The 23,742-nt window shown below is 45.6% G+C and overlaps 1 protein-coding gene across 1 annotated transcript in view; it reads right to left on the bottom strand.

The window, feature by feature from the left end:
• The window catches only part of cracr2b (calcium release activated channel regulator 2B), a 207,416-nt gene that overhangs the window by 157,697 nt on the left and 25,977 nt on the right, over window positions 1–23,742 (bottom strand). The window contains exon 2 of the mRNA XM_070898566.1: window positions 3,552–3,663. Within this exon, the coding sequence (XP_070754667.1) occupies window positions 3,552–3,663 (112 nt within the window). The remainder of the gene's footprint in view (window positions 1–3,551; window positions 3,664–23,742) is intronic.

A 23,742-nucleotide genomic window follows, 5' to 3' on the forward strand; every position in this document is an offset into this window, starting at 1 on the left:
AATGGTGCCAGTTGATGGTGGGTCCTGCAGCGGCCGCCATATTGTTCTCCCCTTTTGTGCTGCCGGTAACTGGCAGCGCCTTGGGAAAAAAGTGGCGGTGCGGTGACTTCAATCGGCATGCAACGCCGACTTAAGGTCACCAACGCGAACTTCACTCCTAGCACTGAATTCAACGCTGGATCCTAAACATGCCTGGTTAACCTACTGTGCAAGCAGGCCAACAGTGTTTGCAGCTCTTGAAGAGACACACATCATTCAGCTAAGTTTGAAGTTAAGAGTTTGGACTAGGTTTTTGTGATTTTATTGAAGTGGTGGCTTGCAGCAATAGATGTGAAAAGTTGTTTTTTTTAAAAAGTGTGTAGGGAGTGCTGCTGGACACTTGCAAGGGCTCGGATGCTAAATGAAAACCTTTGAGAAGACAGAACATGCTGAAAATACTCAGCAGGTCACGCAACATCTCTGGAGAGAAAAACAGAGTTCACGTCTCAGATGGACATACTGCCTAAGCAACTGAGTATTTCCAGTATTTTATGCTGTCATTTCACATTTACAGCATCCGATTGCAGAGAGAAGAGGAAGATACAGAAGAGAAGAAAGCTGAAGGAGGAAGAATCAGATGGAAGGATGTATCCCAGACAGCCCTTTGTGGCCGGGATATCTGAGATGGAATCATCCACCTGCAGGCCCATTGACTGGGCAGGTTGCCTCTTGTTGACCCACTGTCTGGGCAGGCTGCATTTCTTGGGTGTGTGAAATGAGGAAGGCACAAGGGTGGAACTGTGCTGACGGGAGGCTGTGAAAGCAAGAGGTGCATGCCAGAAGGAGGATAATGTATGATGTTACCAGCATCTTGTATCCTTTCAACCATGTCCCTGCAAGGAATAGCCTGCATGGTCTCCTCCAAAGGGGTGAGGTGAGGCTAGTAATAGGAGATGTGCCTCGTCATTGCTGCAGATTGTTGGTAGGTGAATGATTAGGGGTTGTACATTGAGCAATGTGTGAGGCTAGTGGTGCAGTTGGTAGGAAACGGCTTTTGAAGATGCATTCACTGACCTTGACCAGTGGTCTGAGGTCATGAAGCTTCTTTGGGCACTGGGGCCAGGTGCTGGGGGTGACACTGCTGGCAGTGACTGACAGGCCTTAGAGATCTGGTTTCACCTCGTTCTTTCTGGAGGGCCTCCTGGCCCCTGTGGGTAGAGGACCTCTCCTGCAGTGTTAACACTCCAGCTTTGTGCAGGGGGTCGTGTGTGAGACCCTGGGTGCCCCTTCCCTGGCTTGCTGAGCCATTTGTGTTAGTGCTGAGGCAGTTTTCCCATTTGTTGAGGTTAGAAAGGTAATTCGGCTTTAACAGCTAAATATTCACATTTGGAACTTCTTTTAAATGTTGAATATTTTTTTTTTAAAAAGGGCAGAAAGGGCTGAAAAATATATTGATTCACTGCATTTTATTTTGTATTGCTTCAGTGTGCATGACCCCTTTAATTCTCAGACCTTTTCATTGCCCACAATTCCTTGTGAGCTCCACAGCTTCGCTCACGGAGGATGTGGGAAGCTGCAATGCCGAACCTGGACAGGAACTTGGTCCTGGATCCCTCCTGCAAAACCACCGGGACGGCATTGCACGGAAGGTGAGCACTGTGCCACCTATCTCCATGCCCCCAGACCAATTTCACTTGGCTAATATTGCAACCATTTCCAGAGGCCGTTAACTGCAGTTGCCGGTGACCAACGTTTCTGGCGAACACTAATTTTTCCCCCCAATAAATTTTCACGGTTTTAATTTTTTTTTTTAAATCGTATCCAAATAGATTTTCTGTCAAAAGACTTCTAGAATTATATTAGCACAATCGCAGAAATTTAAATTTTAAAAATTAATCAATAATCTGCATGATAGTATCAATCTCTTTAAAGACAATTACAGCACAAATGCTGTCTTGAAATTTCATCAGTAGATGCCTAGCAACAAGGTTTGGAGATCTAAGCCAATGGTTTTATTATCCAACCATCACCATTACAGTACCAAGGGCCCTCCAGCACAAATGGTAGATTATTGTTGGCGCTAGTCAGATTAAACGCTTACACTCTGTCTGGACAGCCACAGTTTGTAAAATGGGCACCTTTTAGCAAGGAATAGGTCATGTAGTGAGGTTTCAATTGCTGAAAGCTACACTAAGCAAGCCTGCAGAAGTAATAATTCCATCAGTAATTTTTTAATTACAACACTAGTTATATTTAATCATTGTGTAGTCATCGTCTTGACAGCAACCTGCTCTTTTCTACTAATTAGCTATACTAGGTTTTCCATCAGGCTTTCAGCAAAGCACTGTAGGAGATCAGTTATTTAGTATTACAGAAAAACAAACCTTTGGAAATTTGTTCCCTAAGGACCTGCATGCATCATAGGCTTCTTTACTTGTTTCACTTCGTGTTTTATTTCCTCTCCATGACAAGAGATGAAATGATTGCAGCCTACAACAGCCCACTCCAAGTTCTGCACAGGGCTAATGAAAGTTTAACGTGCGCACTAATTTCACGACTAATTAGCGTTGAATCCATTCCGAGTGGCATTGGGGAGATAAAACGTAAATAAGGATTCATTCTGAGCTGCCGATGTTGCCAATGGTTTCCAGCATCAGTGCGTCCATCCTTACGCAACATGCCCTTTTCAAAGTATGCCTTTAATTTCTACAGTGGTCCTTTAATTATAATGGTGTGGGAGTTGAAAGGATATTTCCAAATATAAGAAGAATTGATTTGTAACTAAGCAGTTCTGCTCTTACTACCTTTGTTTTCACACAGACTGGAGAGGGGCCTTTTGTATCGAAGAGACAAAGGTACAGATGGCTGCTATTCTATTCATCGCATTCAGTATTTTAAAATTCAATAAACTTCATTACAATAATTTATTATGGCACTAGAGTGTTGGCGTATGTAACAGCTCCTATATGTGCCCCAATATTATCGAGACTTTATTTAGAAAGGGCTCATTCGCCCTATGTTTTTAGTGTATGCCTGCATTTCAAATACTAAGAAAATCTTGAGCTCCTGAGCTCTCTGGAGGAGGTCGTTCAACAGTTTAGGATAAAATAGAACCAAAAGGCAATTCCAGAACAGAATGAGCCCATCATGACTGCATTGGCTCTTTGCTAAAGCAATCTAAAACTAATCTCACTTCTCGGGTCTCTCTCCATAGTTTTATCTTTCTCTGATTCAAATATTTACCCAGTTTTCCCTTAGAAGAACTAATGGTGTCAATCTCAATCATTCTCTGTGGCAAAGACGTCCATGTAAATAAATTTCTCCTAGCCTCTCTCCTCACTCTTACTGATCATTTTAAATGGATGACCCTTTGCCATTGATTCTTTCAAAGCGTGGCCATGAGCCAGCAGAGTGTTTTATAGCGATTGGGTTTATTAAAACATATTCCAACACTTTTTATTCAAGGACCTACAAACCAGTCTTTCTACCTCTGAATACCTTGAGGAAAAGTCATGGCTAGTTTCAATCATAATACCATCTTCACAATTTATAATGGGGTTTGTGGTACATACCAAGACCCATGCTGAATTCTACTGCTGTTAAAAAGCCATTGTTATCCTGGTCCAGGCTGTCAAAGACAGCTTCCAATTGCTCTGGGGTCAGAGGTAGTTCATTCTGCAGTCTCTGTAACATAGTAAAGAACAGATATAATAAAGTTGTCCAGCACTTCACAAATCAACACAAGAATAACAACGCACATTGAAATGAGTTACAATACTGGACAAGGACCCTTAAAATCATTCCTGAATCTCATCATCCAATAACTATATACTTCAGTGAGAGCAAAAGACTACGCACTTTAATAGCTTACAATTAGATTTAGTTACTCAAACTAATCCAGAAAGAGGAGTGACAATTGAATTGTTTTTTTTTTTTAAATACACTCTGAAAGGAATGAGTAATTTACATTCAAAATAATCTACTGTATCACTGTAAAGCAGAGTATTTCCTTTGTTTAACCATCTCTTCCAGTCAACCAGCTCTAGCATCAGAAAGTTGTGAAGTTTCTCTGCTTCCTGTTGCATGATGTGCACTGAAGCAGCCCTAGCCAATGCCTTTGACTATGCCGCATTATCCCTCCTCATTCTTCCCAACCCCTCAACAGCCTTTGACATGGTCATCCACACCACCCTCCTCAAACGCCTCTCCTTTGTTGTCCAGCTCAATGGGACTGTCCTCACTTGGTTTCACTTTTGCTTGTCCAATCGTAGCCAGAGTATCTCTACCAATGGCTACTCTTCTCACCTCCATACATCACCTTGCGAGTCCACCAAGGATCCACCAGTGAGCCCCTCCACTTCATCATCGATATAAATTAACACTGGCAAAATCAGCTGACGACATAAAGTGAGCTTCTACATGTAAGCTGACGACACCCAGCAGTACCTCTCCCCCACCCTTGTTCATCCCACCACTGCTTCAGTGTTTGTCCAATATTTAGTCTGGGATGAGCCACAATTTCCACCAGCTAAACATTGGAAGAACTAACCATTGTCCTCAGCATCCCCCGTCACCACTGCACCCTGGACAATGATTCCATCTCCTTCCCATGGTCCAAGCCAGACTGTTTACAGCCTCAGCTTCCTAATTCAACCCAAAGGTGAGCTTCTGACCCCATATCCTCTCCATCACAAAGACCGCCATAATATCACCAACCTTCACCTCTACCTCAGCCGATCTAACGCTGATACCTTTATTTATGCCTTTGATACCTCCAGACTCAACTATTCCAAATCTCTCCTGGCTGGAGCCCATTAACTTCAGTACACTGAAATGCTATGGGCCCTAGTCCCCCAATACCTCAAATTTAAAATAGCAATCTCTCTGGCCTTGCATCTTCCCCATCTCTGTAACCTCCCCCAGTGATACAAACCTCCAAACATTTGTTTCGCTAACTGGCCTCGAGCATCTGCTTCCCTTCACCCCACCATATGCAGCCGTACCTTCAGCCAACTAGGTCCCATATCCTGGAATTCCCTTAAGCACTCTGCCTTTCTATTGCCCTCTCTTTCTTTAAAACCCTCATCTTTGACCAAGCTTTTGATCACTCCACTATTCCCCTATATCTTCTTTGACTTTGTGCCCATTTTTTTCCCTTGTGCCTATGTGGCGATGCATTGGTGCATTTTTCCATATTAAAATATTATGAAAATGCAAGTCATTGTCACAGCCATTCAACATTCCACAATAATAATTGTAATGAAAAATGATTTGAACTATTGACTATTGGAAAGAAAAATTGGTGACTGGGAGTTATATGAAAGACTAATACTGTCAAGGTCCAGATAACCGGGAAAACTACTGGAGATGTACTGCTTGTTCTTAGTGAGTTCTCTGAATCCATGAAGTACACACAAAACCACCACACACTTGCAACCAAATTTCTACAAAGTTATTAACTGGCAGTAGTAGCGTTATGTGCACAACTATCATGTTTCCTCACACTGATGTCCCACACCTCGACAAGTCCAAAAAAGCTCAAGATATATCTTCATTTTCAGCACGCCAACCTCTCAACCTTCTCCACTGAGTTAATGCTTGCTGTCGACCTATTCTACCTCACACAGTTGTCCACCCATAGGATCCAATGGCATATTATGCAAGGGATTTAGCACTGAGCAGACTCAATGTTAACAGTGCACTAGCTTCTGTTGCATCATCAGCTGTAGAAAATCTTGCAAAGCGTAACCAAGAATATTGAGTCAATCATACAGCAGGACAGAGTCACGGCACAAAAAGTCATTTGTGAAAGATTAGAAAAAGGATCATTGGGAGCGAGCCAGAAACTTCATTTGACATCGTGACTTTCCTTTACCACTAGATGCCAATGCCATGCTGCAAGTACAATCTGCACCAGCAACACCTTCAGGCAAAATTGTGTGAAAAGAGCAGAGTGTTTTATGGAATTAGATGTGTGTTAGCTTGACACATCGTCTCTGGGTCAGAACTCAGAAGATTGTGGTTCCAAGCCCCACACCACATTGAGTCACATACCCCAGTGGTGTGCTGAAAGAGTGATGTACTGTTGGGACTGCTGTCCCTCAAACGAGATGTTTAATCAAGGTCCTCGCCTGTTGCTCCGGTAAACATTGAAGATCCAGTAGCATTATTCAGGAAGGTGTCCCAGTAGCCTGGCCAACAATGCCCCCTCAAGCAGTATTAAAACAGATAAACTAGTCATTCATTTCACAGCTGCTTTGTGTGGATGCTAGTGCACAGGAATGTCTACATTTGTCTACTCAACAGTACTCAACTCTAATCAGCACTTCAAAAAAATAAATATTAACCTTGTAAAGCAATTTAGTTGTTTTGACATGAAAATATCACATTTAGTGCATATTTCCCACCTGTCACACATTGCCAAACTTCACCACCACACTCAAAAACAATTAAAGAATTAACGACAAAGACGGTCATTTGCGACAGAGAAACTCTCCACCGAAAGACGATACTGGAGTCAAAATAGCCACTGCCTCTTGACTTTGTCATGTATTCAACCAGCATTGTAATCCCTTTCTGCCTGGGACAGACTCCTGGAGGCATAAGCTACCGGCTGTAACTGACCCTCGACATTGACATGCTGCAACACACACCCGACACCATAGGACAACGCATTGCACGTTAACACAAGTTTCTTACATGGGTCGTATAGTGTTAACAGAGTGTTGGAACATAACAAATTGCGTGCTCTATTAAAAGTCCTTTCCTGGCCGTCCCCCCCAGACCCATTCGCGATCTTTGCGTAGGAGCACGTGTAGCGGCTCCAGCAGCGTGCTCAATTTGGGAAGAAGGTTACCAAAATAATTCAGGAGCCCCAGGAATGAACACAGCTCCGTCGTGTTACTGGGTTTGGGTGCTCTCTGGATCGCTTCCGTCTTGGATGCAGTAGGGCTGATCCCGTCTGCTACTACCCTCATCCCCAAGAATTCTACCTCTAGAGCTAGGAAGACGCACTTCGCCTTTTTCAGTCGCAGCCCCACCCGGTCCAGTCTGCATAGCACCTCCTCCAGGTTGTGGAGGTGTTCTTCAGTATCGTAACCCGTAATGAGGATGTCGTCCTGAAAAACCACCGCACCTGGAATCGACTTGAGGAGGCTTTCCATATTTCGTTGGAAGATCGCGGCAGCCGAGCGAATCCCGAACAGACATCTGTTGTACTCAAACAACCCCTTGTGTGTAGTGATGGTGGTCAGCTTCTTCAACTCACTCGCCAGCTCCTGGGTCATGTAAGCTGAGGTCAGGTCCAATTTTGAAAAAAGTTTGCCACCGGATAGCGTCGCAAAGAGGTCCTCCGCTCTCGGTAGTGGGTACTGGTCTTGGAGTGACACCCGATTGATGATGGCCTTATAATCACCACATATCCTGACCGACCCATCCGCCTTGAGCACCGGCACGATCGGGCTCGCCCAGTCACTGAATTCGACTGGCGAGATGATGCCTCCCCTCAGCAGGCGGTCCAATTCGCCCTCTATCTTTTCCCGCATCACGTACGGCACCGCTCTGGCCTTGTGATGTACTGGGTTGGCATCCGGTTTTACGTGAATCACTACCTTGGCCCCCATGAAAGTGCCGATGCCGGGTTGAAATAATGAGTCAAATTTGTCCAGGATCTGTGAGCATAATACTCACTCCACAGAGGAAATTGCATTGACATCGCCCCATTTCCAGTTCATGACAGCAAGCCAACTCCTCCCCAGTAGTGCAGGACCGTCCCCTGGGACAATCCAGAGTGGCAACCGGTTCTCCGAATCTTTGTGGGTCACGACTACCGTGGCGCTGCCTAGCACCGGAATGATCTGCTTTGTGTAAGTCCGTAGCTGTGCGTCAATCGGCGATAATTTTGGCCTTCTGGCCTTGGACGCCCACAACTTTTAAAACTGTTTGATACCCATCAGAGACTGACAGGCCCCCGTGTCTAGCTCCATTGATACTGGGATGCCATTGAGGAGCACTTTCATCATTATCGGTGGCGTCCTGGTGTATGAACTGTATACGTGCTCCACATGAACTCGCTGAACTTCAGCTTCCAGCGATTTCCCTTAGCGTTCACTTCTGCAATTTCTGCAGGTATTTTGCTCATCTCTGCAAACTCCGGCTGAGTGTGTGCCTCCACGCCTCCAACATGAGCTGTTGTTTGAAACAAAAGGTCCCTTGCCAGTCGATCGTCCCTGACTGCCCCTGTGACGGTCCTTGAGTGCGCCATTAACAGGTGTTGATGGCCCCATTAATGGCCGCATTGTCCCTTGCAATGGCGTGAATCGCCGTTCAACTTGCCATTGTCTCTGTCGAACTCCCCCTCTGGGTTCGACTACCTATTGGGGCATGCCCTTATCTGCCTGGAGAACTGCGTGCTGCTTTAACAATGTTGAATCTGACCCGACCATTCCTTCACACAGTCCCTCTCATCTGTTCTGCTAGTGGCCATGCTCGCGTGGTTTAAATCCCATCCTCGTCGCCATTGATACGTCCTTACTGTACATAATTACTGCACGAGGCCCATGCTTGAGAAAAGGTCAGTCTGTGACCTGTCCTTTATTCCTTAGCACTCCAAGTGATGAAGGTGGGTGGAGCTTCCCCTTTTATACCTGAAGGTCCAGGTTAGGAGTGTCTCCCCCCTAGTGGTCATTGTTCTCTCAGTGTACAACTTAGGTCAGATTATACATGGGTTACAATGCTGGTTGAATACATGACAGACTTCACCAATCACACTTTAAAAAAAAATACAACAAATCCAAGTTTCTGACCGGCAGTTTAACAAATGAGGCTCTGAATAATCCTCACCCAATGTTTAACTAACAGCAATTATATTCTGTGACTGTAAAAGTTTCACAATTTCCCATCAGCAGCAGAATAATACCGTCTGCATTACAAGACACAACACTCCTGCCTTCATAGAACAACACATCATCTGACTCCCCGTGAGCGAGGCTACACAATATATTAAAATCTGAGCCTCTGCTAGCATCATTCCTTTCAACACACACACACATACAAGCACCTAGTGCAAGCACACAGTCTGAACAAACACAGCCTCTCATCAGTTAACCCAGAAGTTTGAGATTACATCTGGAACGATCACTATTTTATGAGTTCAGTCTGATATATATCATCGTCATAGGCAGTCCCTCGTATCGAGGATGACTTGCTTCCACACCAAAAAGGGATGAGTTCATAGGTGTTTCAATGAAGGACCTAATATTCCCGATCCCGAACTACATGTTGAAGGGTGGAAGATGCCTGTGCATGGATTTTTTTAATGTGTGGTGGCCGTTACACACCAGCCACCACATAGGCTTGACAGAGCTAGGTCTTGATCCAGTGGCAAGGATTAACTAAGATGACTGGAGACCAGTTCTGCTGCATGGACCTAGTAAGCACACATATTGCAGTGTGGGCTGGCCCGTGCTGCCCCTGGGCCCTCGCCTCTTCTAGGCCCCGAACACGCGCCTCTCCTGGGCCCCGATCACATCGCTCCACGATCTCTCATCGCCCTGACCTCGCCGCTTCTGAGGTACCTGCCAATCAGCCACCTGGATTTTGGTGACATCTAATCCAGACGCCCTTTTCACAGCCGATGCTCTCCTGCACCAGCACATGATTTTATATATATATATCATATTCAGGCTCAGATTGAAAGCTTATTGGTGAAAAAAAGTGTGTTGATTTTTCTCAGTCAACTTTCAAATGACCAGAAGCGTTCTCGCCGGCGAGATCAGCAACCATACACACTTTTTTAAAAAAAAGAGTGCTCCCTCCATTTTCTGTACAATACAAGAGCAGGGAGAAGATCCTGAAAAGAACAAGTTAGTTGATCTATGCATTAGACTAATGGGCGCTCTGCAGGCTAACATCGATAAATTGGTTGCTTAGGAACATGGACTACAAAAGACCACATAAAGGGCTAGATTTGTGTCATTTTTCAATCATTTACCACCAAAATACCACCAGTGGTAAATTCATCGCAGATCACCACCGGAATATCGCCAATTTCATAATTTAGCATCAAAATACCCCCGGTGTTAAATTTATCAGTGATTTACCACCAGTGGTAAAAAATACCAATCTTATTCTTTTGCCGTTTTTATGACATCATTTAATGTGCAACACCGAAATACCACCAGAGGTAAATTCAGCAATACCACCATTTTTACCACTGGCCTAAATTGCCACCGAGAAAAGTACAGTCTTATCTGAGTGAAGTTAGTGCTATGGACGCCATTTTAAAAAATTGATTTGTAGTCCATTCCATATGAGAGAAGGCTGAGTTTTACTGACATCTTTATGTGAGTTCAGAGTTAGAGTTTAAGGTTATTTGAGGCTTTTATTGGATTATTTGAGGAAATTGGAGGACATGTTAAGAATATTTAAGAAAATTTGAGGATATTTTGAGAACATTGGAGGATATTTGAGGACATCAGCAGCTCATAAATCAACACTTTGCTGAAAACAGAGAGAGTTACGTTTCACCTTTATTGCCAACTCTATTGTTGAGTTTTATCCTTCATTTTCGAAAAGTTAGACACAGACACAATGGTTAGGTTTAACAACATTTTATAAAATGTTGTAAACTTTGAAAAATGTAAAAGTCAATAAATAAATAATTTTTATTTTTTACTTCAACGATTTAAACATTTTTACAACAACAATATAACAACAAGAACACAACAACTGCAAGAACTACATCAACAGCAAGAACAAAAACTGCAATAAAACATCAGCCCCACCCTACACTTCTTTTACCCGCGGCAAAGACTCCAACACCGAAAATTACCACCAGACGTAAATTCATCAATACCATCATTTTTACCACCCATTTTACTTTGAGTGTTGCACAATATTTAATGAAAATAGCAGTCTTGAGTGAAAGTGGTATTTCGGTGGTAAAAAAAACACAATTTTTAAATAACACCGAAATACCACCAGAAAACCAGTGGTAGGGCTAAATGATGAAAATCCAACCCAACGATTCTAAATTAACTACAGTATACAGGCCATAATTTTTATAAAATATAGAGACAAATATTGAATAATCGATGAATGGAAATGTGTGACAATGCAATTATTAAACTCCCAGTCAGGTGGTAAGATTCAATTACAGTCTTCAACAAATTAGCAGTACATTTCTTTTTTAATATATAATATACACTGAACAGTCTTTCCTTCCTTTTGTTTGTACATTAATATTTTCCATATTCCTTTCTCCCCTTCTGTGCTGGGAAATACTTCCACATTTAACCCTCCATGGCCATTCTTCACGTCAGCCAAGACAGTAAGCGTGAGCTGGATATGTGCCCATGGTATCTCTCGGACACTCTGTCCTCCCAAATCCCTACCCCAACACTTCATTACTCTACAACCTTCCTACTCTCCTGCTGCCGTCCCAGGCTTGACTCCTTTTTAGACAAGCCTGCCGCTTCCCCCTCTCGGCATTCTCCGAAGGGCCCACCATGGCACTCGTCGCTGTCCCCTCACAAGCAGCAACCCCAACTGTCCCATCCTAATCTCTCACCAACCTTACCGTCCAGCTTGCCCTGGGAAGGCTAACCTTGCCAATCTCCTCCCCATCCAACTCAACTCTCCAAGCACTGACGTTGTGTATGCTGGCAGTGGATCAGCCATCAGGGATCCTCTCCAGATCTCCTTGCAGAATGTCCGTTCACTTGTGAACAAGGGCTTTGCCATCCATGACCTTATCGTGGATGATGGCATCGACATCATAGCACGAACGGAAACTTAGCTGAGGGATAATGACACATTACCTTTAATCAAAGCCCCCCCTCCTGACTATACTTTCCACCACTTGTCCCGTCCAGACCGCCGTGGTGGCGGTGTGGCTCTCCACCAAATTTTACCTTGGTCTGTCCCCTTACTCCTCTGGATCTTTCTCCTCTTGAGCATCTCATCTTATTCCACCCCGCTCACCTCCATTCAAAGTTCTCATTCTCCATCGCTCACCCAAGTATAATAAAAACGTTATCACGGATATATCCTCACTGCTTTCCTCTTTCAGCCTATGTACCAGGCGACTTCTCATCCTCAGTGACTTCAACCTCCATCTTAATTCAACATGCTCTCTCTCCTCTGAGTTCATTACCCTCCTGTCCTCCCTTAATCTCTCTCTCCATGTAAATTCCTCACCCATATTCACGGCCACCCCCTTGACCTTGCAATCTCTCGTGGCCTCGCTATTCCTACCGTGTCAATTAAAGATAAAGCCATCTCTGACCATTTCCTTGTATCGCTCTCAACCCACATCCCCTTTCCCCAATCCAAACCTACTTCCTTCTGCATCCACTCCTAGAAAAAAACTCTCTCCAAACTCTCTTAGAACTGCAGTTATCAACTCAAAACTGTCCAACCTTTGGACCTCTTTTAACAATGACATTTCTGCAGCCACCGATCTGCTCAACCACAGCCTCATCATCACCTTTGATGTCCTAGTCCTTATTAAAACGATTCTCTCTCCCAACCTGACTGTTCCCCCTGGTACAACCCTCATCTTCGCTCCCTCAAGTCCAAAGGGCATAGATTTGAACGGATGTGGCGGAAAACTGGTTTAGCCATTCACCGCCAGATCTGACTCGAACACAAAGCATCATCAGGTCCTACTCTTGTCTACAAAACTGCTCACTATTCCAGGATCATTATGGAATGCAACTACTAACTGCCGTCTTAAACCCCTCTCCTGTCTCCACCAACAAGTGTGAGGAGCTCATGGACTTCTTTGTATCAAAGATTGAGACTGTTGTAGATACAGACTATGAATGTACTTGGTGTAATCACTGTGTGCTTGCATAAGATGGAGACTTGTTTACCTGATGTGCCATCAATAAGATCTACACTGTGTATATACATGCTGGCACCACTAGAGGGTGCAGCTGGTGGAGACCAGGGTGGCAGAGCCCAGTAAAAAAGGCTGCACACCATGCTTGTGCCTCATTCTGGAGTTTGGAATAAAGGACCAAGGTCACTAAGTTTGAGTACAACACATTGCCCCATGGAGTCATTCATACATAGCTTACAGACATAATAACTGGCGAAGAGAATAAGGACTTTCACGCTATGTTATGGCTACCTTTGGCACACTAAAAGACTTCGCAGAGGGTGACGATTGGGATGCTTTCATGGAAAGGTTCGAGCTATATTTCGTGGCAAACGACCTGGCAGGGGAAGAGACAGACACATTAGCAGAGAAGCGCAAGGCTATACTGCTGACCAGTTGTGGGCCCCGAGGTCTACCAACTCGTCAGGGACTTGCTGGCACCCAAAAAGGCCAAGGATAAGACATATGAGCTGACTGAACTAATTCGCTACCAATTTAAACCAAAAGAGAGCATCCTTACGGCCAGGTACAGATTCTACACTCACCACAGACCTGAGGGCCAGGAGATTGCAAAATATGCTGCTGGCCTCAGGAGACTTGCGGCACCGTGTGATTTTGGCACACACCTCAAAGAAGCATTGCGAGACATCATCGTTATAGGAATTGGCCACGAGGGCCTCCTTCACAAGCTATTGTCTGCCGACACCACAGTTGACCTGCAGAAGGCCATCAGCATCAGTCAGGCATTCATGGCCTCGACCTGCAGCAAATTATTCATCCTGTGGACCCAAACCCAGCAAGTATAGTACACAGAATGGTGCCTTTCACAGGCAAGACTGTAGAACGTGGCTCTGCCCAGGGCAGAGAGTACAGACCTCAGGGTTCCAGAACTCAGTCCGCTGAGGGGTGCTAATCGAGTAGCACCATACTGGCGTTGCAGAGGAAACCATAGGGCTCACCAGTGTTAGTTTGCTGAGTATGTATGCAAAGCCTGTAACATGAAGGGCCACCTCCAGCGCATGTGCAAAAGAAATACGACTCACCGTCTAGCAGAGGAGTTGGTAGATGACTTTGAATCCAGCGGGCAGTATGATGATTTGGCCAGAGAGGCAGCTCAGCATCAAGAAGAAGTGTATGGAGTGTATACCTGCACCACCGATTGTCCTCCAGTGAAGATGGAAGTCGAGATAAACGAAATTCCAGTCTTCATGGAAGTGGACACAGGAGCGAGCCAGTCAGTGATGAGCCAGGATGCCTTTGAGAGGCTATGGAACGAAAAATGACCCGAGCCATTTCCAGTACAGGAAAAGTTGAGCACCTACACGAGGGAGCTGATCCCAGTCCTTGGTAGTGTGGATGTATGTGTAATCCATAATGGCGTGGTGCAGAAGTTACCTCTGTGAATTGTTCCAGGTGATGGTTCAATGATACTCAGAAGGTGGTGGATGGGGAAGATCCAGTGGAAATGGGAAGACCTCTTCACTCCAGCAAGCGATGTCCCCCATGCTCAGAGGCAGAGCAAAACTTCACCTTCGCTTGGGCCAGACACCAGAGAACAGACCAGCGCAGCACCCGAGGCACAGACCATCCATCACGAATGCATGGCAATGATCCAACCGGAACGACCTAAAAGTACCTTCCTGGCTCCAGTGGCAGAACTCCTGGGGAGGAAGATCAAATTCACAGGCACTCTCCCAGCTTTTGTGGCAGAATCGTGGGAGAGAAGAATCAAGGCAGTCGACCTCAAGGACAGAGGCAAGATGATGTCCCTGAAGCAGCAAGGGGCAGCGTGGCTGAAAAAAAAGATGGTCACGGCAATATCACGAGGTGCAACACTAAGAGACTAATACGTGGTGTCTAACAAAGGATTTGACTGGGGTAATGCCAGCAGGGTTCTCTTAAAGGAGACCTGTAACCAACTGAACTTAGAAACATTGTATGCATGGCAATCAATGTAACAAACCAATTAAGATGGTGAACAAAATGTTGTTGCGAAATGTCAGGAATAGATTTTGCCAAAAGTAGCAAGCGAGCAGGAGGGTGAAAGCACTGATCCTGATACCCTGCCCCAGGTCTATCCCATGCTGCAGGCAATCGATGGCACTATTCGCCATGGACCTGGAAACGAAAATGGCACCAATACACGCAGTCGGTCACCGTTTTCTACCACCCGGGTGGATACGGCGCAGCCCCAAGACCCAGTCACTACCTCGGCCATGTCCAGGAGTGAAAGGTCAGAACCAACGAGTTCCCCAAACGGGACCTGGAACAGCCAGGTTCCCAACGTGAGAGAGCAGGCAGAAGATTCGTCAGTCCTCAAAAGGAGGACAGGGAGGCCACACACATCTGTGGCTCTGCCCACCACTAGGCAACGGCAAAGGTCGAATCATGCCAAGGTGAGCGAATATAGCCCACGCCGCTAGCAGTGGGCGCAGCGCCGTCATCAGACAACTAGGACCCCATCCGGTTGCTCTGGAACTAATGTTCTCGCATACCTTTACTGCTACCTCAGTACTGACCATGACTGAACCATGAATGCAATCTACCCATGCACGACCATAAAACGTAACGAATGTAAGTCACTGAACCAAGGTGTCAAACTAAAAAATGTTCTTCTTCCTTTCTTTGTACTTGCACTGTGTCTGATCCTGTATATTAATGTAACGGACCAGCTGCATGATCTTGCTGTGGGTGGGAGGGGGAATAAATGTTTGTAACCATGGACACACATGGATCACACCCAGAACCCTCTGAAACCTCCACTGCATCATCGATCCATCCAAACTGGTAACCATTACCCAACGTAGTGGCAAAACGACTTGGGGAGAGCGCCAAGCCAAAGCACAGCCAAGGTGCAAGGGCTTTTGGCACTTAAATCTGGGGAGAACTAAGCCAGAGCACATAGTGCAAAGGTGATTGGCACAAAGGATTTGGGGGAGAGTGATGTTGTATATGTAGACTATGGATGTACTCTCTGTGTAGTCACTGTGTGGTTGCGTAAGAAGACGACTTGTTTACCTAATGAACCATCAATAAGGTTTACACTGTGTATATACATGCTGGCACCACTAGAGGGTGCAACTGGTGGAGACCAGGGGTTTCCTGCCCTGGTGGCTGGGCCCAGTATAAAAGTCTGCACACCATGCTTGTGCCTCATTCTGGAGTTTGGAATAAAGGACCAAGGTCACTACAGTTTGAGTACAACATATTGCCTCATGGAGTCATTCATACCTACATTACAGACATAATAGAAACCATTTGATCAGCTGCCTCCTTCCACTAGCCCACCAGGCCAAACTTCATCTGAGGCTCCCAACTGCCCTGGCTTAACTGTGGCTAACAAGGGAAATTAAGATGGTGTTAAATCCAAGGAAGAGGCATATAAATTGGCCAGAAAAAGCAACAAACCGGAGGACTGGGAGAATTTTGTAATACAGCAGAGGAGGACAAAGGGTTTAATTAGGAGGGAAAAAATAGAGTATGAGAGGAAGCTTGCTGGGAACATAAAAACTGTCTGCAAAAGCTTCTATAGATATGTGAAGAGAAAAAGATCAGTGAAAACAAACATAGGTCCCTTGCAGTCAGATTCAGGTGAATTTATAATGGGGAACAAAGAAATGGCGGACCAGTTAAACAAATATCTTGGTTTTGTCTTCATGAAGGAAGACACAAATAACCTTCCGGAAATACTAGGGGACTGAGGGTCTAGTGCGAAGGAGGAACTGAAGGAAATCCTTATTAGGCGGGAAATTGTGTTTGGAAAATTGATGGGATTGAAGGCCGATAAATCCCCAGGCCTGATAGTCTGCATTCCAGAGCACTTAAGGAAGTAGCCCTAGAAGTAATGATGCATTGGTGATCATTTTTCAACAGTCTATCGACTCTGGGTCAGTTCCTATGGACTGGAGGGTAGCTAATGTAACACCACTTTTTAAGAAAGGAGGGAGAGAGAAAATGGGTAATTATAAACCGGTTAGCCTAACATCAATAGTGGGGAAAATGTGGGAATCAATTATTAAAGATGAAATAGCAGCACATTTGGAAAACAGTGATGGGATCGGTCCAAGTCAGCATGGATTTATGAAAGGGAAATTTTTTGAGGATGTAACTGGTAGAGTGGACAAGGGAGAACCAGTGCATGTGGTGTATTTGGACTTTCAAAAGGCTTTTGACAAGGTCCCACACAATAGATTGACGTGCAAAATTAAAGCATATGGTATTGGGGGTAATATATTGATATGGATAGAGAACTCGTTGGCAGACAGGAAGCAGAGAGTCGTGAAAAACGGGTCCTGTTCAGCATGGCAGGCAGTGACTAGTGGGGTGCCGCAGGGCTCAGTGCTGGGACCCCAACTATTTACAAAATATATTAATGATTTGGATGAGGGAATTGAGTGTAATATCTCCAAGTTTGCAGATGACACTAAGCTGGGTGATGGTGTGAGCTGTGAGGAGAATGCTAAAAGGCTGCAGGGTGACTTGGACAGGTTAGATGAGTGGGCAAACACGTGACAGATGCAGTATAATGTGGATAAATGTGAGGTTATCCACTTTGGGGGCAAAAACACAAAGGCAGATTATCTGAATGGTGGCAGGTTAGGAAAAGGGGAGATGCAGCGAGACCTGGGTGTCATGGTTCATCAGTCATTGAAAGTTGACATGCAGGTTCAACAGGCGGTGAAGGTGGCAAATGATATTTTGGCTTTCATAGCTAGACAATTTGAGTATAGGAGCAGGGAGGTCTTACTGCAGTTGTACAGGGCCTTAGTGAGGCCTCACCTGGAATATTGTGTTCAATTTTCATCTCCTAATCTGAGGAAGGATGTTCTTGCTATTGAGGGAGTGCAGCAAAGGTTCACCAGACTGATTCCCGGGATGACAGGATTGACATATGAGGAGAGACTGGGCCTTTATTCACTGGAGTTTAGAAGGATGAGAGGGGATCTCATAGAAACATATAAAATTCTGACGGGACTGGACAGGTTAGAATGTTCCCGATGTTGGGGAAGTCCAGAACCAGGGAACACAGTCTAAGGATAAGGGGTAAGCCATTTAGGACGGAGATAAGGAGAAACTTCTTCACTCAGAGAGTTGTTAACCTGTGGAATTCCCTACCGCAGAGAGTTGTTGATGCCAGTTCATTGGATATATTCAAGAGGGAGTTAGATATGGCCCTTGCTGTTAAAGGGATCAAGGGGTATGGAGAGAAAGCAGGAAAGGGGTACTGAGAGAATGATCAGCCATGATCTTATTGAATGGTGGTGCAGTCTCGAAGGGCCAAATGGCCGACTCCTGCACCTATTTTCTATGTTTTTAGCCTTAAACTCGCATCTTTCTCCAGATTCTCTGAGCTCCCATCTTGACCTCTCCAAGCTCATCATGTCGGTGAGATCCACTTCCCGCTCCCTTGACCCTATTCCCACTAAACTGCTGACCACCCAACTTCCTTTTTTGGCTCCCATGTTAGCTAACATTATTAACGGTTCTCTCTCCTCAGGTACTGTACCCCTCTGTTTCAAATCTGCGATCATCACCCCTCTCTTCAATAAAGCAACTCTTGACCTCACTTTGCTTGCCAGCTATTGCCCCATCTCCAACCTTCCTTTCTTGTCCAAAAGTACTTGAACGTGACCATCATTCCCTGAATTTAATACCCGAGTCCCTTCAATCTGGTTTTCGCCCCTACCACCTGTACCAAAACGGCTCTCATTAAAGTCACAAATGACATCCTTTGTGACTGTGACAAAGGTAAACTATCCCTCCAAGTCCTTCTTGACCTGTGTGCAGCCTTTGACAGGGTTGACCACTCCATTCTCCTCCAACGCTCTCCACCATCGTCCAGCTGGGTGGGACTGCACTTGCCTGGTTCCATTCTTAGCTAATTGTAGCCAGAAAATCTCCTGCAATGGCTTCTCTTCCCACTCCCGCATCATTACCTCTGGTGTCCCCCAAGGATCTGTCCTTGGCCCCCTTCTATTACTCATCTATATATTGCCCCTTGGCAATATCATCCAAAACACGGAGTCAGTTTCCACATGTACCCAGCTCTACTTCTCCACCACTTCTCTCGACCTCTCCATGGTCTCTAAATTGTCAGGCTGCTTTTCCGACATCCAGTTCTGGATGAGCAGAAATTTTCTCCAAGTAAATTTTGGGAAGACCGAAGCCATTGTCTTTGGTCCCCGCCACAAACTCCATCCCTCTCCCTAGCATCTGTCGGAGGCTAAACCAGACTGTTCGCAAACTAGGCATCATATTTGGCCCTGAAATGAGTTTCCAGCCACATATCCGCGGCATAACTAAAACCGCCTTTTTCCAACATCTGTAACATCGCCCGCCTCCACCCCCACCCTCAGCTTTTCTGCTGCTGAAACCCTCATCCATACCTTGGTTACCTCCAGACTTGACTACTCCAACTCACTCCTGGCTGGCCTCCCACATTCTACACTACGTAATCTTGAGGTCATCTAAAACTCGGCAGCCCGTGTCCTAACTCGCTCCAAGTCAAGATCACCAATCACCCCTGTGCTTGCTGACCTACATTGGCTCCCGGTTAAACAACGCCTCGATTTCAAAATACTCATCCTTATTTACAATTCCCTCCATAACCTCGTCCCTCCCTATCGCTGTAATCTATTTCAGCCTCAAAACCCCACGAGATGTCTGCGCTCCTCAAATTCTGCCCTCTTGTGCATCCCTGATTATAACTGCTCAACTCTCGGTGGCCATGCCTTCAACTGTTTGGGCCCGAAGCTCTGGAACTCCCTCCCTAAACCTCACCGCCTCGCTATCCTCATTTACGCTCCTTAAAACCTGCCTCTTTGACCAAGCTTTTGGTCATCTGCTGTCATTTCTTCATATGTGGCTCGGTATCAAATTTATCTATTTTGTCTTATATAACACTGCTGTGAAGCACCTTGGGACATTTTACTACGTTAAAAGGTGCTATATAAAACAAATTGTTGTTGTTGTTGAGGCACAGATCAAGGGGGTCCTCATGGCTGCTTTCCCCACAAACGTTCCCCAGACTATGGCCGCACTCCATCAGAGAATTGCAGCACTCCATCACCACACCAGTCGAGAAAAGCTTCTTGGCCTGCATGGCTCAGTACAACACCAGATGCTGCATGGGGCCACTGAGCCTCCAACTCTTCTAATTACCACTTGAAGCATAAGTTCTGAGCTGGTTAAAGGTGGTATAACTGGCGTGTATTGGTAGTGAACACAGCAGCAGCATTTAACATTTGCCTGTGGTATTGCCTGGCGGTTCTACCAGTCCAAAGGTTTTCTAGTAACAGATTAGCATGAAACAGGCTGAGCGTTATATGATACACAGAGATGAATTGGAGACTAGGAAGTAAGGTTACAAAGCAGTAGTCAAAGAATCATACAGCACTGAAGGAGGCCATTCGACCCATCATGCCTGTTCTGAATGAGCTATCCAATTAGTCCTACTCCCTTGTTCATTCCCTAGAGCCCTACAATTGTTTGCCTTTTTAAGTATTTATCCAATTCCCATTTGAAAGTTACTATTGAATCTACTTTCACCACCCATTCAGGCAGTGCATTCTAGATCATAACTCGCTGCATAAAAAAATATTCGCTTCATCTGCACCCTGGTTCTTTTACCAATTATCTTAAATCCGTGTCCTCTGGTTACTGACCTGCCCGTCCGCGCCCCCCACCCCCCTCGCCCACTGCGCCCCCCCCCCCAATTAGATACAGTGAAAGACCCCAGATGGTCAAAACTTTTGAGGACTAGATTACAGGCATGAACTCCTCAGTTTAAAAAAACGAATGCCCCTGAAATTGCGGTCGGAGGTTTCCCGGGGCGAATGCCTCCGATCCGCAAGAAAAGTATGCACCTACCTGGTGCCTCCGTACCTTCAGACTCTTGCAATCCTGGGCCTGCAGGCGTACTCCTGCTTAAAGGCCCACCTATCCCAGGGGCGCATGAAATTTACAATCGTCCCTGGGGTCATGTGGGCCAGCCCAACCATTATAAAGGGGCATTTCCATTATGCTTATTAACCATAATAGGAATGACATAAAATGTACACTTTCTCAACCTAAAATAAAAATAAATCGCCACGTTCTGGATTTTGGGTTGTCTATAGCCTCAGTTAGCGGCCAGAGAGGGCATTAATACGAGCATTAGAGCTTAGCGACCAGGCGCGCAGCTTTTAGTGCCCCAACGGAAAATTGATTAGAGGCTCACCGGGAACGCAAACCATTAGCACCTGGCTGCTGACCATCACTCCGATCAGGATGTATTCCTGGTGCAAAGTGCACGCTTGCGTCCCAGTCGGTAAATTCGGTGCGAGCACCTCATTGAGCGACCGCCAATAACAACGTCTGGAAAAACAGTCGTTACAGGCTTGCAGAGTCGTTAACTGGTGGCTACTTAAAAGGGATGAGGAAGTGCTTCCCTCGGAGGTCACGTTTGCACAGAGCACCGTGGTGAGCCTCCGAGTTTTCAGTGGCAGATAGACATAACAACACAGCTTGAAAACAAGTGATTTTGAAAAAGTTAATGGGTGCTTTACTGTGCATTGCCTTTAAGACTTGGACTCTCCTGGGATCTGATTCGGAGCTCCGCGCATGCGCAATGGGTCTGCAAAATGTACCGACCAAACTTTTATTATCGCCCGCCCCCCCTCCAGCTCGGTGTGCAACGGCTGATTTATCGCCCGTCAACTCTTCGACTGATTCTGACGAATTTCTGGGCGGGAGGTGCAAACTTTTTCAAGGTGCTAAAAATCGCTCTGCCTGGATTAACGCCGCAACTGAGGCACGACCGAATTTCTCCCTCTACATGTTTAAAATGAATAAATTTAAGTTTTTGAAAAATAAATCGAAACATTTTTAAAAAGGGACCAAAAATAATCTAAACTAGTTTTGATGATTTTTGAATGATTAAATGATTTTTTAAAATTATTTTAATATTTATTTAAACCCTTACACTGGTAAAAGAAGGCCCTACGAAGCAGTTTTGTGGCCATTCGCTGGGCAGTATTTGGGAAAACAGCCCAATTCTCTGTCAGTGAATATCCATTTCCTACGCATGCCCTGTCAAGCTGAAACTTGTCAGATCGCAAGTTCTGGGTTTTCGTGCATGCACAGCTCATGTGGAAACCCGGAATTTGCGGGGAACTTACAACCGCGTGTACTGTGCATACTTGGTCATAGGCCCCATAAAATCCGGGCCAATAGTTTCATTTGTTCGTGGAATTTCTAATTAAACTTGGAGTAACATTTGTCAGTCAGGACTCACGGCGAGCAATAGGTCAAGAATGTGCAAGCCACAAAAGGATATTGACCATTTTCAATAAATCCAAGCCATAGAATCCCCAGTGGTGTTGTCTGTTGTCATCTTAGGCGGTCCCTCGTATCGAGGTTGACTTGATTCCACGCCAAAAAGGGATGAGTTCGCAGGTGTTTCAATGAAGGATCTAATATTCCAGGTCCTGAACTAGATGCTGAAGGGTGGAAGATGCCTGTGCATGGATTTTTTTAACGTGTGATGGTCGTTGCACACCAGCCACCACACGGGCTTGACAGAGCTAGGTCTTGGTCCAGTGGCAAGGATTAACAAAGACGACTGGAGACCTGCTCTGCTGCATGGACCTAGCGCGCACACATATCGCAGTGTGGCTGGCCCGTGCTGCCCCTGGGCCCGCGCCTCTTCTGGGACCCAAACTCACACCTCTCCTGAGCCCCGATCATGTTGAACCACGATCACGCACCGCTCCTGCACCCTAATCTCACCGTTCCTGCTGTACCTGCCCAGGCTCCAATCAGCGACCTGGATTTTGGTGACGTCCAATCCAGTCGCCCTCTTCACAGCTGTTGTTCTCCAGCACAAGCTGTACCTTTAAGTAGTATGCTCCTTTGAAGCATATCACTTCTGTCTGGTGTATTCACATGCCAGAATGTAATTCTGGAGTCAGAACATTAGCTTGCAGATTCTCAGAGTGTAGGTTACTGTTAATTTTTCTCCCCCAAAATACTCATCATTTCCTCCTAAAGGAGAGGATACCATTCCCTTTCATCTTGCCTGAAAGGCTTCAAGTCTAATTGCTTCTCTCTATTTTTACTGCCAATCTAATTTACTTTCATTTTTAAATGGCAAATATTTGATCTTGGGCTTTATGTTGAACTATGTATCCAGATCCAGAAGCTCTCGTACATAATTTAGTCTCCGGTTGAGTCGTTTAAAATTCCTCCAGGCAACAGCTTCCTACCTGAACTATTTTGTATAACAAGCCTTAAAATGGCCCATGCTGTGCGTGACCACTTAATAATACGCCTGGCAGGAGTTCTAAGGAACTTTCATCACCCATGCTGATGTAGGTGAGCTGCTCTCTTGGACCTGTCTGTCCCAATCAGCCCATAACTTGCTTTATTTTCCTTTGTGAACCTTACTGGCTAGTCAAGGCTTATGCCTTACTGGGAAGGAGACCCACCTGATCAACCATCCCAGGATCCTTTCACAATTGTGTCTCTGTGCAACATTACTCTTTAAGAAAAAAGACTTGCATTTATATAGCGCCTTTCACGACCACCAGACGTCTCAAAGCACTTTGCAGCTAATTAGGAGTGTAGTCACTGTTGTAATATCGGAAACGTGCAGCCAATTTGCGCACAAGCGAGCTCCCACAAACAGCAATGTGATGACCAGGACTCAGGAGCCGACCTAAGGGGAAACAGCAGCGGAGCAGGAGTGGAGCCCCAGGACCGAGCGCGGCATCAGCAGGAGCCGACCTGAGGGAAAACAGCAGCGGAGCAGGAGCCAGCCACTGCAGGGAGCAGCGTGAGCCAGCTCAAGCGTGCGACGAAGGCAAGGCGGGCGACAAACCGGACATCACAGCATCCCAGGT

This window comes from Pristiophorus japonicus, chromosome 14 (genome assembly GCF_044704955.1).
Source record: "Pristiophorus japonicus isolate sPriJap1 chromosome 14, sPriJap1.hap1, whole genome shotgun sequence".
NCBI classification, from domain to species: Eukaryota; Metazoa; Chordata; class Chondrichthyes; family Pristiophoridae; genus Pristiophorus; species Pristiophorus japonicus.